Below are 15,171 nucleotides of genomic sequence, written 5' to 3' on the forward strand. Positions count from 1 at the left end.
AAACCAATCCAGACGGAACAATATAAAGATTATTGGTTTGCCGGAAGGTATGGAGGGAACAGACCCAAGAAAATTTTTTACTGAATGGATTCCGTAGGTGCTGGGTCAAGAACATTTCCCGGAAGGTATAATACTGGAACATGCTCACAGAGCCTTGCGTAGAAGACCTATTTCAGGTCAAAGTCCAAGACCTGTTTTGGTTCGTTGCTTGAATTATTACGACAGAGAAATAATTTTACGAGTGGCTATTAGAAATGCACAACAGAGAAAATCACCCTTGATGATTCAAAATAATCAAGTTTTCTTCTATGCGGATTTGAGCCAAGAAGTTATGTTCCAATGACGGGAATTCAATCCTGCTAAAGAGTTGTTGTGGAAGAAAGGTTACAAGGCAACCTTTAGATATCCAGCTGTTTTGAAGGTTTTTCAAGATGGTTGCCAACCAAAGTTCTTTGATTCTCCAAAGGAAGCTATGGCATTTGCTCAAGAGCTGCCAATTACTCAGTTTCAACAGAGACATAGTCCGCCGCGATCTCTAAGGAGACAAGAGATGGAAGAAAAGAGCCGTGCTCCAAGAAGGAATGGTTGTAATGGTGACTCGGCAGTTGGAGCTGATTAAAAGAAGAGTTGTCCTTTTTTTTTTCTAATGTTTTTTTTAAAAAAAGGGATATTAAATAATGATGATGTTAGTTTAAGATGAAGTGAGAGTTGGGGGAGAGAACTGGATAGGCACTATTTCCTGAAAGTCATCTGCTACGTGTGAGTTATCTCACACCCATTTTTTTTGGGAGTTACCGCATTGCGCGGTTTAGACGGGGGTGGGGGGGTATTTTTAACCTCCTATCCGTTTTTTTTTCCTTTTTTTTGTATTATTAGATTAAAGAGTGAAGGGTTTTTTTTGTGTTTATAAAAAAAAGCATAAGAAAGTATTTGATTGTTTAAAAAACTAAAAATTGATGTGGTTTTTTTTTGTAAAGTTTATTCAGTAGATAAGGAATATTTGAAATTTAAATGTGAATGGGATGGATAAGTTTTTTTTATATTTTTTCTTTAACTTTAAGGTGAAAGGAGTGGTAATTCTGGTGTATATGATTTTGCTATTTTAGTTATAGAACGAAAGGAATAATGATGAAAGTTATAAATTGAATTGTACAATTCTTAATGAGGCTTGAATTCTGTTTGTGGTTTATGCTCCATTTGTTGAAGATATAGATTTCGTTGTAGATGTGTTTTTATTATTTGGATATCTGAATTTTAACGTAATGATTGGGGATATTTAAATGTGGTATTGGAGCTTTTATTGGATAATTATTCAAGAGTAAAAGGGAAAAATGGTGGAAGAGTACTAAAATTGAATTGTACAATGCTTAATAAGGTTTGAATTTTGTTTTAAGATGGTGGTTTATGTGACTAATATGATGATAGATGTGAAGTTAGTTGATATTTGGTGAAGGTTTATCTCTATAGAGAAAGTTTTTTTTCATCTTTTTTTTCTCATGCTACAATTTTTTTTAAGAATTGATTATTGTTTAAGAATTTTTGATAGACAATGTTACTAACTTTACTAATTTTTTATATTAAGTTTGAGTTAAATATATGTTTCATCTTAACTCCGTTTGTTAAATATATGCATTTAAGTTTGATTTAAATATGTTTTTTAAGTCTGATATCTTAGTATTAATTACTTTTCTTTTTGTTAGTATTTTAATCGGTTATGTTTTTGTTTTTTTTTGTAAGTGGTTTTTTTTTCTCACATATATTATTAACTTTATTAATTCTTCACTCTTTATTTTTTGGGGGGAAAGGGGGGGTTGGACTAATTTGAGTTGGGTTATTAATGTGTAATAATTATTGGGGAGGGTATAGTTTATTTAGATTACTGATACTGTATTGTAATTTTATTATTTTATTCTTAATTTTTTTTAATGTAATCCTATATGTTATTCATGTTATAAAATCTTAAATAAAGTTTAAAAAAAAAGGTAAATGTAAGCAAATAATGTACAGTTCATGACAGGATCCTTAAAAGCATTGATGTACAGAGGGATGTTGAGGTGTAAATGCAAGTAAACACAAGTAAAGAGAGAGGGTGCCTTCTGTAGCGTGAATAAAAGCTCTCATGACTAGAGGGAGAACAAACGCTTTTATTGGCTTAAAACTAAAGGTAGGGTTCAACAGTAGTCTTCAGAAGGGTTCTGGGTTTAGGAGGGAACCCAGGATTATATGTAGGGAGATGGGGGCGGAGCCAAGAGGCAGGGCCAGCCATCAGCACAACACCCTACCAGTGAATCCCAGTTCACTGCACCTTCATTGGCAGGAAGTTATGTTGCAGCAGTGTGGAACTCTGGTTGGGCAAAGTGATCACTGTGTGCACATTTGGAGAAAGGCTCTGGAGCCTTTGAAGTAGAGATTCACCTGGTTATTGACTGGATTAGGAAGGATAAATTTTCAGGAGAGCTTGTAAAAGCAGCGATTGTTTTCTCCAGAGCAATGAAAGCAGAGAGGAGACCGATAGAAATTTATAAAATTATGAGAGAGGGGAAAACAAAGGGTAGATCACCAGTGTTTTCATCCCAGGGTTGCAATGTCAAATAAGAAAGGGCATAGTTTTAGAGCAGTGGTTTTCAACCTTTTTCTTTCTACTCACATACCATTTGAAGTAATCCCTGTGCATTCGGTGGTATGTGGGTGGGGAAAAACAGGTTGAGAACCATAGCTCTAGACCCAATTGTTATTGAGATTTTTAAGTGCTTGAGAAAAACTGTCATTGCACCATTTCCTTTGCAGTTATGAAACCGTGCACATAACGAGTCAATCAGCTGCGATTAAAATAGTGGTTTTCACACCTTTTCTTTCCACTCACGTCCCACTTTTAAGCCATCCCTTACTCATCACAGAGCACCTATGGCATAGAGATTACTTAAAGTGAGGAGGAGTCACGTGATGGAGTAGTGGCCGGACGGTGAACTCCAGCCCTCTCCAGAAAAGTCGGGAAAAACAAGAGAAAACACAAAGGCACAGAAATAAAAGTTACAGAAAAGTGAGTATAAAGGTGGAAAGAAGATGGCAACAAAAAAAGAAAAATCGAAAGCAACGGCAAGAAGAGAGGAAGAGAAGACAAAGGAGGAAAAAGGTGAAGGCCTTACCTGTCCGAAGAGGCCCGCTGCGGAGAGAGAAACCCGCTCCCTCAGGTCGGTAAATAATGGACTACAAAAATGGCTCGCTGAGCCGAGTAAAAGTGCGCAACCGCGCATGCGCGAAGTATCGCGCATGCGCGATGCGAATGAAAAAAAACACACCGACGGGAGGGTGGACCAGCTGGGGAGTCGATCTCCACAGCCGGCAACGACAGCTGCAGAATACCTGCAGCAAGAAGAGACCACAGAAGACAACAGAAACAAGAAAGAAGAGGAGGAAAGGGCAACAAAGAAACAACAGATGGTCAACCCAGAGGAAGAAGAAGAGGAAGAGTATGGTGAAATAGAAGAAGAAAAGATAGGCAAGGTAAAGGATATACTTGCTCTTATTAAAGGATACATGGAGTCATTTAAAGAATGGCAAACACAGGAATTTAAGGATTTAAGAAAAAGAATAAACAACACAGAAGAGAAAATAAATAAAATGGAGATGACCTTAACAGAAATGGGAAAAAAAATGGACAAGATGGAAGAGCGGGCAGTAGCAGCAGAAATGGAGGTAGAAGACTTAAAAAAGAAATTGGAGAAATTTAATAAAAAAACTAAAGGGACACAAGAACTACTAGCTCAAAAAATAGATACAATGGAAAACCATAACAGAAGAAATAACATAAAGATAGTGGGCCTTAAGGAAGATGAAGAAGGCAAGAATATGAGGGAGTTTATAAAAGAGTGGATCCCTAAGACCCTAGGATGTCCAGAACTACAGCAAGAATTGGAAATAGAAAGGGCACATAGAGTATTGGCCTCTAAACCACAACCACAACAAAAACTAAGATCTATTGTAGTAAAATTCCTAAGATATACTACAAGAGAAAAGGTACTGGAGAAGACAATGGAAAAAGTAAGAGAGGGCAACAAACCACTGGAGTATAAAGGGCAAAAAATCTTCATTTATCCAGATATAAGTTTTGAACTCCTAAAGAAGAGAAAAGAGTTCAATACAGCAAAGGCGATTTTATGGAAGAAAGGGTATAAATTTATACTAAAGCATCCAGCGGTATTGAAAATATTTATTCCAGGACAACAAAACAGACTATTCTTGGATCCAGAAGAAGCACGAAAATTTGCAGAACAATTACAAAAATAGACTGAGGGAGGAAGACGAGTAATGAGAGTTAAAATGATCACGATTGATATGTATGTGGGTAAAGACAAAAATAGACTGAGGGATGAAGACGGGTAATGAGTGTAAAAATGATCACGATTGATATGTATGCGGGTAAAGAGGTATAAGAGGGAATAGAGACAATGAGCATACATGAATGTATCTGTACTTGGAGGAAAATATAGATAGTATAGACAAGAATTAATAAGGGAAGGTAATGGAATAGAGAGAATAAGGAGGGAATTAAAAGAGTGACCTTTGTGACATATGAAAAGTGAAATCTTTTCTGGGGGAGGCGGGGTGGGGGGAAATAGCGGTCACTGCAAAATCAGTTGACGCTTGCGAGTGGATTCGCAAATCCAAATGGAGAGGGGAGATGTGGTTGTCCGACAAGGGATAAAGGACAACTCAGGAGGTGAAGGGGAGATTGGGGATAAATAAGATAGAAATAGGAGAATAAGGAAAATGTTAGATGTTGTAGGAATGTTGTCTTATAAAGAGTTGAAAATAAGAAAACAGAAATGGAAAAGGAGGAAAGGTAATGATAGAAAAACGGAAAGAGAAGATAAACAAAATATAAAAGGGCTACGCTGAACTATATGTCTTTAAATATTAATGGAATACATAACCAAATTAAAAGGAAGAAACTACCAAATTTAAATGAATAAATGTATTCCATTAGAAAAAATAACATATTGGTTAAGAAATAATATTGAAATATTCGAACAAGTATAGGAGCCTTACATTAAATACAATAGCGAAAACCTACCGGGGACAAACATTACCTAAGTTGATGGAAGGAGAAGGAAAGAAAAGAATGGACTCAGTAGAATTTCTGGTGTAATTTTGTTGAATGACAACATTGTCTGACTGGCTTAATGCAACATAGATTGTATACCTAAAATGGATGAGAGGGGGGGGGGGTGGGGGTGGTTTGGGAGGAGGCGGGGGGGAGAAAAAGTCACTGTATATGTGTGAAAAAGAAATAGTGTATATCATGGCTAATGTGATTTATGGTGTGAAAAATAAAAAAATTTAAAAAAAAGTGAGATGTGAGTGGGAAGAAAAAGGCTGAGAACCCCTGGGTTAGGGTTTGGTTATAATATGAATGTTTACTCATGATAATAAATCCTGATTCTGATTCTCATTCTGAAATGAAGAGTTTAAAGCAGATGTGTAAGGCATTTAAAAAAAAAGAACGGAAATATTTAAGCAAGAAATTCATAAATCAAAATTAAAATTGGAAAAAAAGATTTATCTATTTCTACTTCTCACGATGATTAGATGACTATATGTGAGGATAATATGGCTAAAATTTAAATGTTGGTTCATTATAATTTAATTCATCAGTTATATTTAACTCCTGAGAAGTTAAGGAAATATAAGTTTATTTCTTCTGATTTATGCTTTAGGTGCCATAAGCAAGTTGGCTCTTTCTTGTACTCCACTTGGCTATGTAAAACAGACAAGCCTTTTTGGAATAGAATTAAGGAATTTTTCAAAGTTTTATTTCAATTTAAAATTTCACTTGACTCTATGGTATTTTTATTGGGTTTCGTTAAAAAATTGAGTTTAGAATTAAAATTAGATGTCTCAAATTGCTTTTTTGAGATTGACTTTAGCTGGGGCTAGAAAATGTTTGGCAATTACTTGGAAAAATTAGACTGATTTGAGAATTCAATGGTGGCATTCGGAAATGAGGTCTTGTATTCCATTGGAAAAAATAACGTACAATCTGCGTAATAATTATCCCTTCTTTGTTAAAGTTTGGAGCCCATATATGAGATATATGGCTTTGAGGTTGTAGTAGTTTCCCCCCAACCCCCCCCCCCCCACAGTTGTTGGGGTTGCACCGAACCATGGCAATAGTTGAAGGTTGTTCTGTAAGTTGATCTCTTCTATTCTATCTTTTCCTTTAGTTTCTTTGGGGTAGTTTAGACAGGGGTTGGGAAGGGTGGGTGGGGGATTATATGGGACAAAATATTATGTATTTACTTGTATTTTCATTGTATGACTTATTTTGATTAATAAATAAAATTTGCAAAAAAAAAACATGAATGGAGGTGATAGGAGTTTGGAATGCACTGCCCGAGGGCTGGCGAAAACAGAGAAGACAGTGACATTTAAGTGAACAGGTACATGAACATGCAGCTAATGGGAGGGGATGGAGCACATCCACAGCGAGGTATGATTAGTATGATTTGGTATATGATCAGCACAATTCTGTTCAATGTCCGATTGCACAACTGGCCACTGTGTGCAGACTGCTTGAGATTTACAAAGTTTTAAATGTTCTGAATTTAGCAATCTCACTGCAATGCTGGATGGGGTTGTCAGCGAGCAGCAATGAAGAAGTTCTTAATAGAACTTTGGGTCGATAATAACTGCTATTTGAAAAATATTTCTCTTTTTTTTTCTTTAGCTAAATTTACCATTCAACTAAGCTAAGACTGGAAGCAGGTCACACTGCCAACAATTCACTAAGGAATTTCCTTTTGGAGGTTAAAGGGTGAGAATGAATACAGTGGGCAGAAACATGATTGTTTTTAAATCAAAGCAGGCCTAATAGACCTTTGACAGTTCAGATCACACAGACAGTGCCAGATCCAGTCCAATGCTTCTGCCTTCATTGTTCATGGAGGTGACGGCCTTGGAACTTCACTGCACGAGCCATGAACCTTTAATGCGAGGCCCTTATTCACACAGCTAACAAACTGAGGCACCAGTTTGTGCATTTCAAGGATTTCCCACCAGGAAAAGATAAAGAAACAAGGTCGGACTGATTTGTTGGTTGGGCAAAATCCTGCTCATTTCCCAACTGATCAGAGCAAAACTAGTGTAATCTGAGCATAATTTTTTTTGTCAATTTTGGGGCGGCACGGTTGGCAACGTCTTTACAGTGCCAGCGATCAGGTCTGGGGTTCAAATCCCACATTGTCTGTAAGGAGTTTGCATGTTCTCCCCGTGTCTGCGTCTCCGAGGAAATGTGCCGGGGGTGGCAGATATTTATATAGATATGTTTTTGGGAGATAAATTGGGGCAGGGTTTGTTAGAGTAGGTCACATACAAACACTTTAAAACAGATTTTATTTAAAATACTGGAGATCTGCCCCATGCTAGACATATCGGGGCCTCAGAGCTTTTCCAAGAGCTTTGTAGAGTGCTCAAGAGACTTCATTAATGGATTGTAGTTTACAAAAGGCAACAGATGAAGAATCTTGCTGGAGCCGCAGATTGTCTGGAAGAGAACTTGGAGGGGCATGTGGTTTCCAAGCAGAGAGAGTCAAACAGGATTTTCTCTCTGTGTGTGAGAGAGAGGGAGAAAGAAAGACACAGAGAGCACTTGTACAGTGTTACAGCTAGCAGAAGCACTGGGACTGGAACAGGACAAGCTTGCAAGTTTATGGAAAGCCCATTTGTAAGATGGCCCAAACAAAGCCCTTATGGTTTATGCAAGAGGAGAGAATGGCTGTCTAATGTTTCACTTGGAATAAGAGAAACAAAAAACAACTCTTTGGTGACTTGAAAGAAAGAGTTTATCATCTGGAGAACCCTGAAGGGGCAAGTTTCATTAGCAAGACACTGGAGTGACTGATGGAAGTATATCAGTTGTGGATGTCCTGGAACAACACATCTCTCTCTCTGAAAACCGACAAGAACCTTCCTAAGTGGTAACCATTTACCTTTCAAGCACCAAAGCCTGGTGAACTTTATAAATGTTAAATTCTGTGCACAGTATAAGAATTGCCTGCAACCAGTGAACTTGGAGGAATGAGAAGTGAGATTGGACTGTGAACCAAAGAACTTTTCTGAACTTCCACACACATTACATACACATGCACTTAGAATTAGAAGGGGATTGTTAGGTTAAGTAAGTAAATAGAGTTAAGTTAAAGTTTGATTCTATTTTCATATTTAAAGATAATTAAAAGCAACTTTTGTTTAAGTAACCATTTGTCTTGGTGAATATCTATTGCTGCTGGGTTTTGGGGTCCTCTGGGCTCGTAACAGGTGTAAATTGGGTGGCATAGACTCACAGGTCGAAATGGCCTGTTACCGTGCTGTATGTCTAAATTTAAATCTTAAAAAATTAATTTTGTGTGATTCAGGTCATACTAGAAGAGGCGCATGCTATGAATAAATGCAAACCTTTCAAATGGTTCACAAACGTGAACTTCAACCTTTAGTACAACCATATTGTTGTGAAGTAGAGAGTTTAGGTAAAAAATCCTTTTGATACAATTGATAAACTGACAATCTGCTTTCTGACTGATTTGCAAGACAAATTCAAAACAAAAGATAGATTCAACTGACCTCCATTGCTCTTTTTAGCTCCTTTGCATCAAATAATGCTGGTGGCAACATCAAAGCAATGATCACATTTTTAAAGTCACCCGAGAGGTCACTTTTTAAATCATCAATAAGATCCTGCAATGAAAAACAATAATGGAACGAGAATGCAAAAGGAAATGTCCCCTCATTTTAAGCTTAATTCTTCAACAACAATTTTTATTAGAGCTTGACAATGATCCATTTCGTACAGCATTTCTGTGCTATCATGTTTGCCGGTGTTCCCTCCCACCCTTTTCCACCTATTACCAAAAGCCTGTGGGACTGTACTCTTCCCCCTCCCCCCCCAACACCCCCACCATATTGTTCAGATGCCTGCCGACATTTTTCCATATCTTGATGTAAGCATCAAGCTCCAAAGCTTGATTATGCATCTTTATCTTTGCCACATGTTTGACCTGCAGAGTTTCTCCAGCATTATGTTTCTACTATGTACCATCATGCATGTCCTCCGCTCGCTTAAAGCACGTCACAATCTCTTCACGTGACCACAGTTCTGATGTGGGCAGGCACATCAATGAAATAAATAATCAGATGACATTTGTGTGAGGAAAAAATTTTGCTCATGACTGTCTGGGCTGAACTCCATACTACCTCCATTCTTCAAGAACCTTTTTATTAACGAATTGACCCAGAACCATAGTTATAATTTAAAGAAAAATTAATGGAAATGCATGAGGGTGATTTTGATAAGAGGTAGGTAATCCACCCTGCTAGATCTGTGGCCATTACAATACACCAATGTGCTGGAAAAACTCAGCAGTTCCATTGGCTCCTTCTGCTTATTCCTTGAAGAAGGGCTCAGGCCTGAAACAATGGCGACATATCTTTGCTTTTTATGGACACTGAATAGACCGGCTGAGTTCCTCCAGCATTTCAGTGTGTTTTTTAACGACAGTCACAGGGACTTCCATGTTTCACTGCAGATTTGTGTCCCCGCTTGATTTTCATGCTTAATGCAGCAGCAAATCTCCTCACCAACAAAAACCTCTGATCATTGATGTAAAAAGTAGGCATGTTACACATGATAAGAGCAACAAAAAAAATTTATTGATACAGCTTTAATTCACTGCTCTTTGCCCTGTTTAAACATTCTGTTGGCATGTTCTACTCACAGCTGATGCATGGTTTTCAATCGAGGCAGTTTTGTGCAATCAAATAACCGTACCCGGGGAAGTTAACATTTTCTGCCAGAACATCTGGTGCATTGGAAACCGTTCAGAAAAATTCTTGTTAACACAAAATTTAGCTAGCGTTATTCTTACTTTCATGTTGTCAATGCCGAACATCTCAAAGAAAGTAAAGAGAATGTAGAACACAAAATCCTCTTAGAACTGTGATGAAAATTATTCCTGCCCACACTGTTGAGTTCTGGCAGGACTTGTGTTGAACAGAAGTTTGTCTTGAATGGCATTGGCTGATTGAGTCCATTGGCGTGGGTATTGTGAGGGGATTGAAATGGTTAACCAATATTCAACCAAAATAATATTACAGTCTGAATAAAGAGTCCCAACACCAAACTTTGACGGATCATTTCTCTTCGTGGATACTGCCTGACCCACTGACTCCTTCCAGCTTCTCCTTATTCACTCAATCTTCCACCAACCATTTAGCATGAGTGCTCATTTATCACTCGTCCCCAGTTAGCAATAGTCTGACATTGCTTTATTTCCCTTACCTATTGTTTTAAATTAAATTTTATGTTACATTTCACTTGATAGTTTGGACGGAGAATGTGGGCAGTAAACGAGCACTAGAAAAATAGTTTGTAAATTTTTGGACATCGCTAATCCATTTGCACTTCCTGACAATGAAAGTCTCGCTTTACTTTTCTGATAGTTTCCAAGATATCCCCCAATGAGTTTATACATTTTCGGCAAGTTACTGCATTGCTAAAAATTTTGTTGGCAAATAAAACATACTAGCAAGTCAGGTATTTGATGTAAAAGAATATTGCTTCTTAAAATGTCATATAGTTTTCAACAATATAATTAATAAATGGTGCAATATAATTAATAAATGGTTTGGATGGTTTTTTGGTGGAGTTACCATGGAATGTAATTTCAAATTCCTAATTGAACGTTGTAGTTACTTTACGGATATGAGAAGGTTCAAAGTGGAAGGAATCAGATCATTATCCAGAAGAACTTTGAGAAATTAGCAAAATAATGACAGTCGTGTGACATGAGTCACGTTCTGAGACAGTCACCTCAAATTCTTTACCGGAAACATTCCCATTCTAGTTAGTGCAGTGTAATTAACACATATCAAAGGTCCTGCACTGTGCTATAATTCTATCCATTGTTCACAGGACAGAAAACAGACCCTTCAGCCCGCCTCGTCTGTGCCAAACTATTATTCGGCCTGGTACCACAAATCTACACCCAATCCAATCCTTCCATGCAACTCTCATCCACAAACCTGTCCACATTTTTATTAAATGTTAAAAATGAGCCCACATTCACCACTTCATCTTGCAGCTCATTCCATGCTCCCACCATTCTCTGTGTGAAGAAATTCTCTCTTTCATCTTTCATCCATGTCCTCTGGTTTGTCTCTCAGCAAACCTCAGTGGAAAAAGTCTACTCTCATTTACTCTATCCATACTATCCTAATTTTTAAACCTCTATCAAATCTCCCCTCATCCTTCTTCCCTCCAGGAAATAAATTCCTTGCCTGTTTCCCTGTAACTCAGCTCCTGAAGTCCAGGCCACATCCGAATAAATCTTAACTGTACTCTTTTAATCTTATTGATATCTTTCCTGTAGTTATGTGACCAAACCTGCAAACAATACTCCAAATTTGGCCTCACCGATGTCTTATACAACTTTACCATAACATCCCCACTTCTTTACTCAACACTTGATTTATGAAGGCCAACATGCCAAAAGCTCTCTTTATGACCCAAGCTACCTGTGATGCCTTTTTCAGGAAATTATGTATCTATTTTACAAGATCCCTCTTTTCTACTGGATTCCTCGGTCCCCTACAATTTGCTGTGTATGTCCTATCTTGGTTTGGCCTTCCAAAATACAACACCTCACACTTGTCTGCATTAACCATAAACATAACCATATAGCAATAACAGCACGGAAACAGGCCATTTAAATTCCATCTCCATTTTTTCAGCCAAATTTTCCAGGTTGTCCAGAACTCTCTGCCAGCTTTGAAAGTCTCCCTTGCTGTCCAAAACACCTTTAATCTTTGTGTCATCTGCAAACATGCTGATCTAATTTACCACAATATCATCTAGATTATTGATATAGATGATAAACAACAATGGATCTAGTATCGATCCTTGTATCACGAGTCGCAGGCGTCCGGTCTGAGAAACAGTCATCCACCACCACTTTCTGACTTCTCCCATATAGCCAAAGTTGAATCCAGTTTACTACTTCACCATGAATGCCAAGAGACTGAACCTTCCTGACTAACGTCCCATATGCGGCCTTGTCAAACTAAATTGCATGGAGACAAGGCACGGTTGGTGTAGCAGATAGCGCAATGCCTTTACAGTGCCAGTGATCGGGACCTGACCTGGGTACAAATCTCACACTGTAAGAAGTTTGTACCTTCTCCTGATGCCTACGTGAGTTTTACCCGGGGGCTCCAGTTTCCTCCCATTGTTCAAAACCTACCGGGGGGGTGTAGGTTAAAGGGGTGTAAATTGGACGGCATGGACTTGTAGGGCCGTACTGGTCTGTTACAGTGCTGTATGTCTAAATTCAAAAATTAAAAATTAAAAAAAACATATCCTCAGCCTTCCTTGGTAATCTGCTCAATAAACTTTATGATTTGTTAAACATGGCCTAAATTCACAAAGCCCTGTGGACTATCCCTAATCAGTCCTTGAGTATCCAAATATCTGATCTCTTAGAACACCATCGAATAACTTACCCACTACTGATGTCAGGCCTATAATGTCCTGAGTTATTCAAGAAAAAAATTAGCTTGCCCTCTAATCCTTTAGCAGGTCTCCTGTGGCTAAACACATTTAAAATATCTCTGCCAGGGCCCCTGCAATTTCTGCTCTAGCCTCTCCCAAGGTCCAAGGGAATACCTAGTCAGGCCCTGAGGATTTATCCCCCCTTAATTACTTTAAGACACCAAGCACCTCCTCCTCTAATCTGTATAGATTCCAAGCATGACCTCAGCGCTTGTTTTCCCAACTTCCCTTGAATCTGTGCCATCATGGGCATCAGTCTTCACCCATTAAGGCCATCCTTTAGAGTGAGTGCCTCAAGAAAGCAGCCTCTAACATCAAGGTCCCTCACCAGCCAGGCCATGCCCTCTTCTCACTGTTACCATCAGGAAGGAGCCTGATGCACAAAAAACATTTAAGGTCTGCCCCATCTCTTCTGGCATCATATATATAGCCAACCACTTCATCTTCAAGGACCAATTTTGTCCCTTATTGTACTTTTGTTCTTAATATACCTGTAGAAGCCCTTATGATTTTCCTTCACCTTATCTGCCCAAACAAACATGTTTTCTTTTAGCTCTCCTGATTTTTCTGCATTTTTAAATACTTTATGATTTGCTCCATGAGGTCTATACCTGCTATACACCTTTCTTTTCTTAACCAGTTCCCCAATATCCATCGAATACCGGGTTCTTTATGCTTGTTAACTTTGCCTTTAATCCTCACAGGAACATAAAAACTCTGGACTCTCAAAATTTCACCTTTGAAGACCTTCCACTTACCGAGCACATTCTTGCCAGAAAACAACCCAGGCCAATTCACACTTTCTAGATGCTTTCTCATTTCCTCAACATTAACCTTTCTCCAACTGAAAATCTCAACCCAAGTCCAAGACCCACCCTTAAAACTAATGGCATTATGATCAGTGAACCCAAAATGTTACCTTGCATAAACTTCTGTCACTTGTCCTGTCTCATTCCCTAATAAGAGATCCAGTATTGCATTCTCTCTAGGTGATACCTCTATATATTGATTAAGAAAACTTTCAAGAACACATTAGACAAACTCCAAGCCATCCAGCCCTTTTACACCATGGGAGTCCCAGTCAACATGTGGAAAGTTAAAATCACCTACGATCACAACGTTTTGTTTCAAACGTACAGCATAGTAACAGGACCTTCCAGCCCATGTGCCTGTGCTGTCCAAATACCTCAATTAACCTTCAACCCCAGTACAATTTTGTTGAGTGAGTGGGGGGGGGGGGGAACCAGAGCACCCAGAGGAAATCCATGAAGGCACAGGGAGAAGGTACAAACCCCTTACAGACAGAGCTGGACTTGAACCTGGGTCACTGGTGCTATAATAGTGTTGTGCTAACCGTTAAACCAGCTTATCCTGTTGCTGCCTGCCATCTCCCTGCAGATTTATTCCTCCAATTCTCGTTGACTATTGAGTGGTCCATAATGCAACCCCATTAATGTAGTCACACCTTTCCCATTCCTCAACTCCACCCATAGAGCCTCAGTAGACACAGCCTCTGGTCTGTCCTGCCTAGGCATAGCTGTGATATTTTCCCTCACGGGCAATGCCACCCCTCCCACTTTACATCCCTCCCGCTCAATGAAGTCTGAAACAATGGAACCCCGGAACACTGGGCTGCCAGTCCTGCCCCTCCTACAACCAAGTTTCACTAATGGCCACATTGTCACAATCCCACGTGTCAATGCACACTCTAAGCATCTGCCTTGCATTGAAATAGATGCACCTGAGAGCATTATTTTCACTATGCACAACAATTTGATTTCTGTCTTTATATGCCATCTTGAGATCATCTTTTCCCTCCTCTACTCCTCGATCTGCTCTGGCACTCTGGTCCCCATCCCCCTCCCAATCAATTTTAACCCCCCCTCCCTTACCTCAGAGCAGGACAAGCAAACCTTCCCACAAGGATATTAGCCACCCCCAACCCCTTCAGTTCAGATGCAAACAGTCCTGCCGGTACAGGTGCCCCCTCTGTGGAAGAGAGCTCAATGATCCAGAAATCTGAAGTCACCCCTCCTCCATCTTTTGAAGAGAAGGTAATAAACATAACCTTATCATTAAAAGAATAAAGTTTGTTCAGGCCAAATATGTCCACTCCAACCACTAACGAGTGAGACAATTGATCATGTCAAATTTGTGTCAAATGTCCACTTGTGGAGCAAAACCCATCTATAACCTTTCACATTTGCCAGTGATCCCAGGAATCGAACGCCAATCGGCCTTTAAAGTGGCAAGTGTGTTCAACGCTGGCGTCAGATGATGTCGTCTCATGCCGGGGATTGCCGGCCTCGACCCCTAGTACAATCTCCGCATTTGCAGATGCCAGCGTTGAGATCAGGCAAGAGTGAAATGGGCAGCAACATTTCAGGCACTTCCGATTAAAGGTAGAACAGACCAAATGCCGGGGATAGACCCTTGCAAGTGTGAAAGCATTCAGTGTTCCGGTTAGGAGTGATCTAGTGTGAAAGGGCCATTCCTATCCTTGGACACTGAACGGCTGATTTACTGGGATGCGTGTGAAAGGAGCTTAAGTTGCTTGAATCTTAACACGC

At 39.1% G+C, this 15,171-nt stretch overlaps 1 protein-coding gene across 12 annotated transcripts in view; it reads right to left on the minus strand.

Moving 5' to 3' along the window:
- Positions 1-15,171, minus strand: part of LOC138758187 (annexin A3-like) — a 127,565-nt gene that overhangs the window by 58,941 nt on the left and 53,453 nt on the right. For all 12 annotated transcript variants that reach the window (XM_069926755.1, XM_069926760.1, XM_069926757.1 and 9 more), the window contains one exon: positions 8,620-8,733. In XM_069926755.1, the coding sequence (XP_069782856.1) occupies positions 8,620-8,733 (114 nt within the window). The remainder of the gene's footprint in view (positions 1-8,619; positions 8,734-15,171) is intronic.

The sequence above is a fragment of the Narcine bancroftii genome, chromosome 3, assembly GCF_036971445.1.
Source record: "Narcine bancroftii isolate sNarBan1 chromosome 3, sNarBan1.hap1, whole genome shotgun sequence".
NCBI lineage: Eukaryota > Metazoa > Chordata > Chondrichthyes > Torpediniformes > Narcinidae > Narcine > Narcine bancroftii.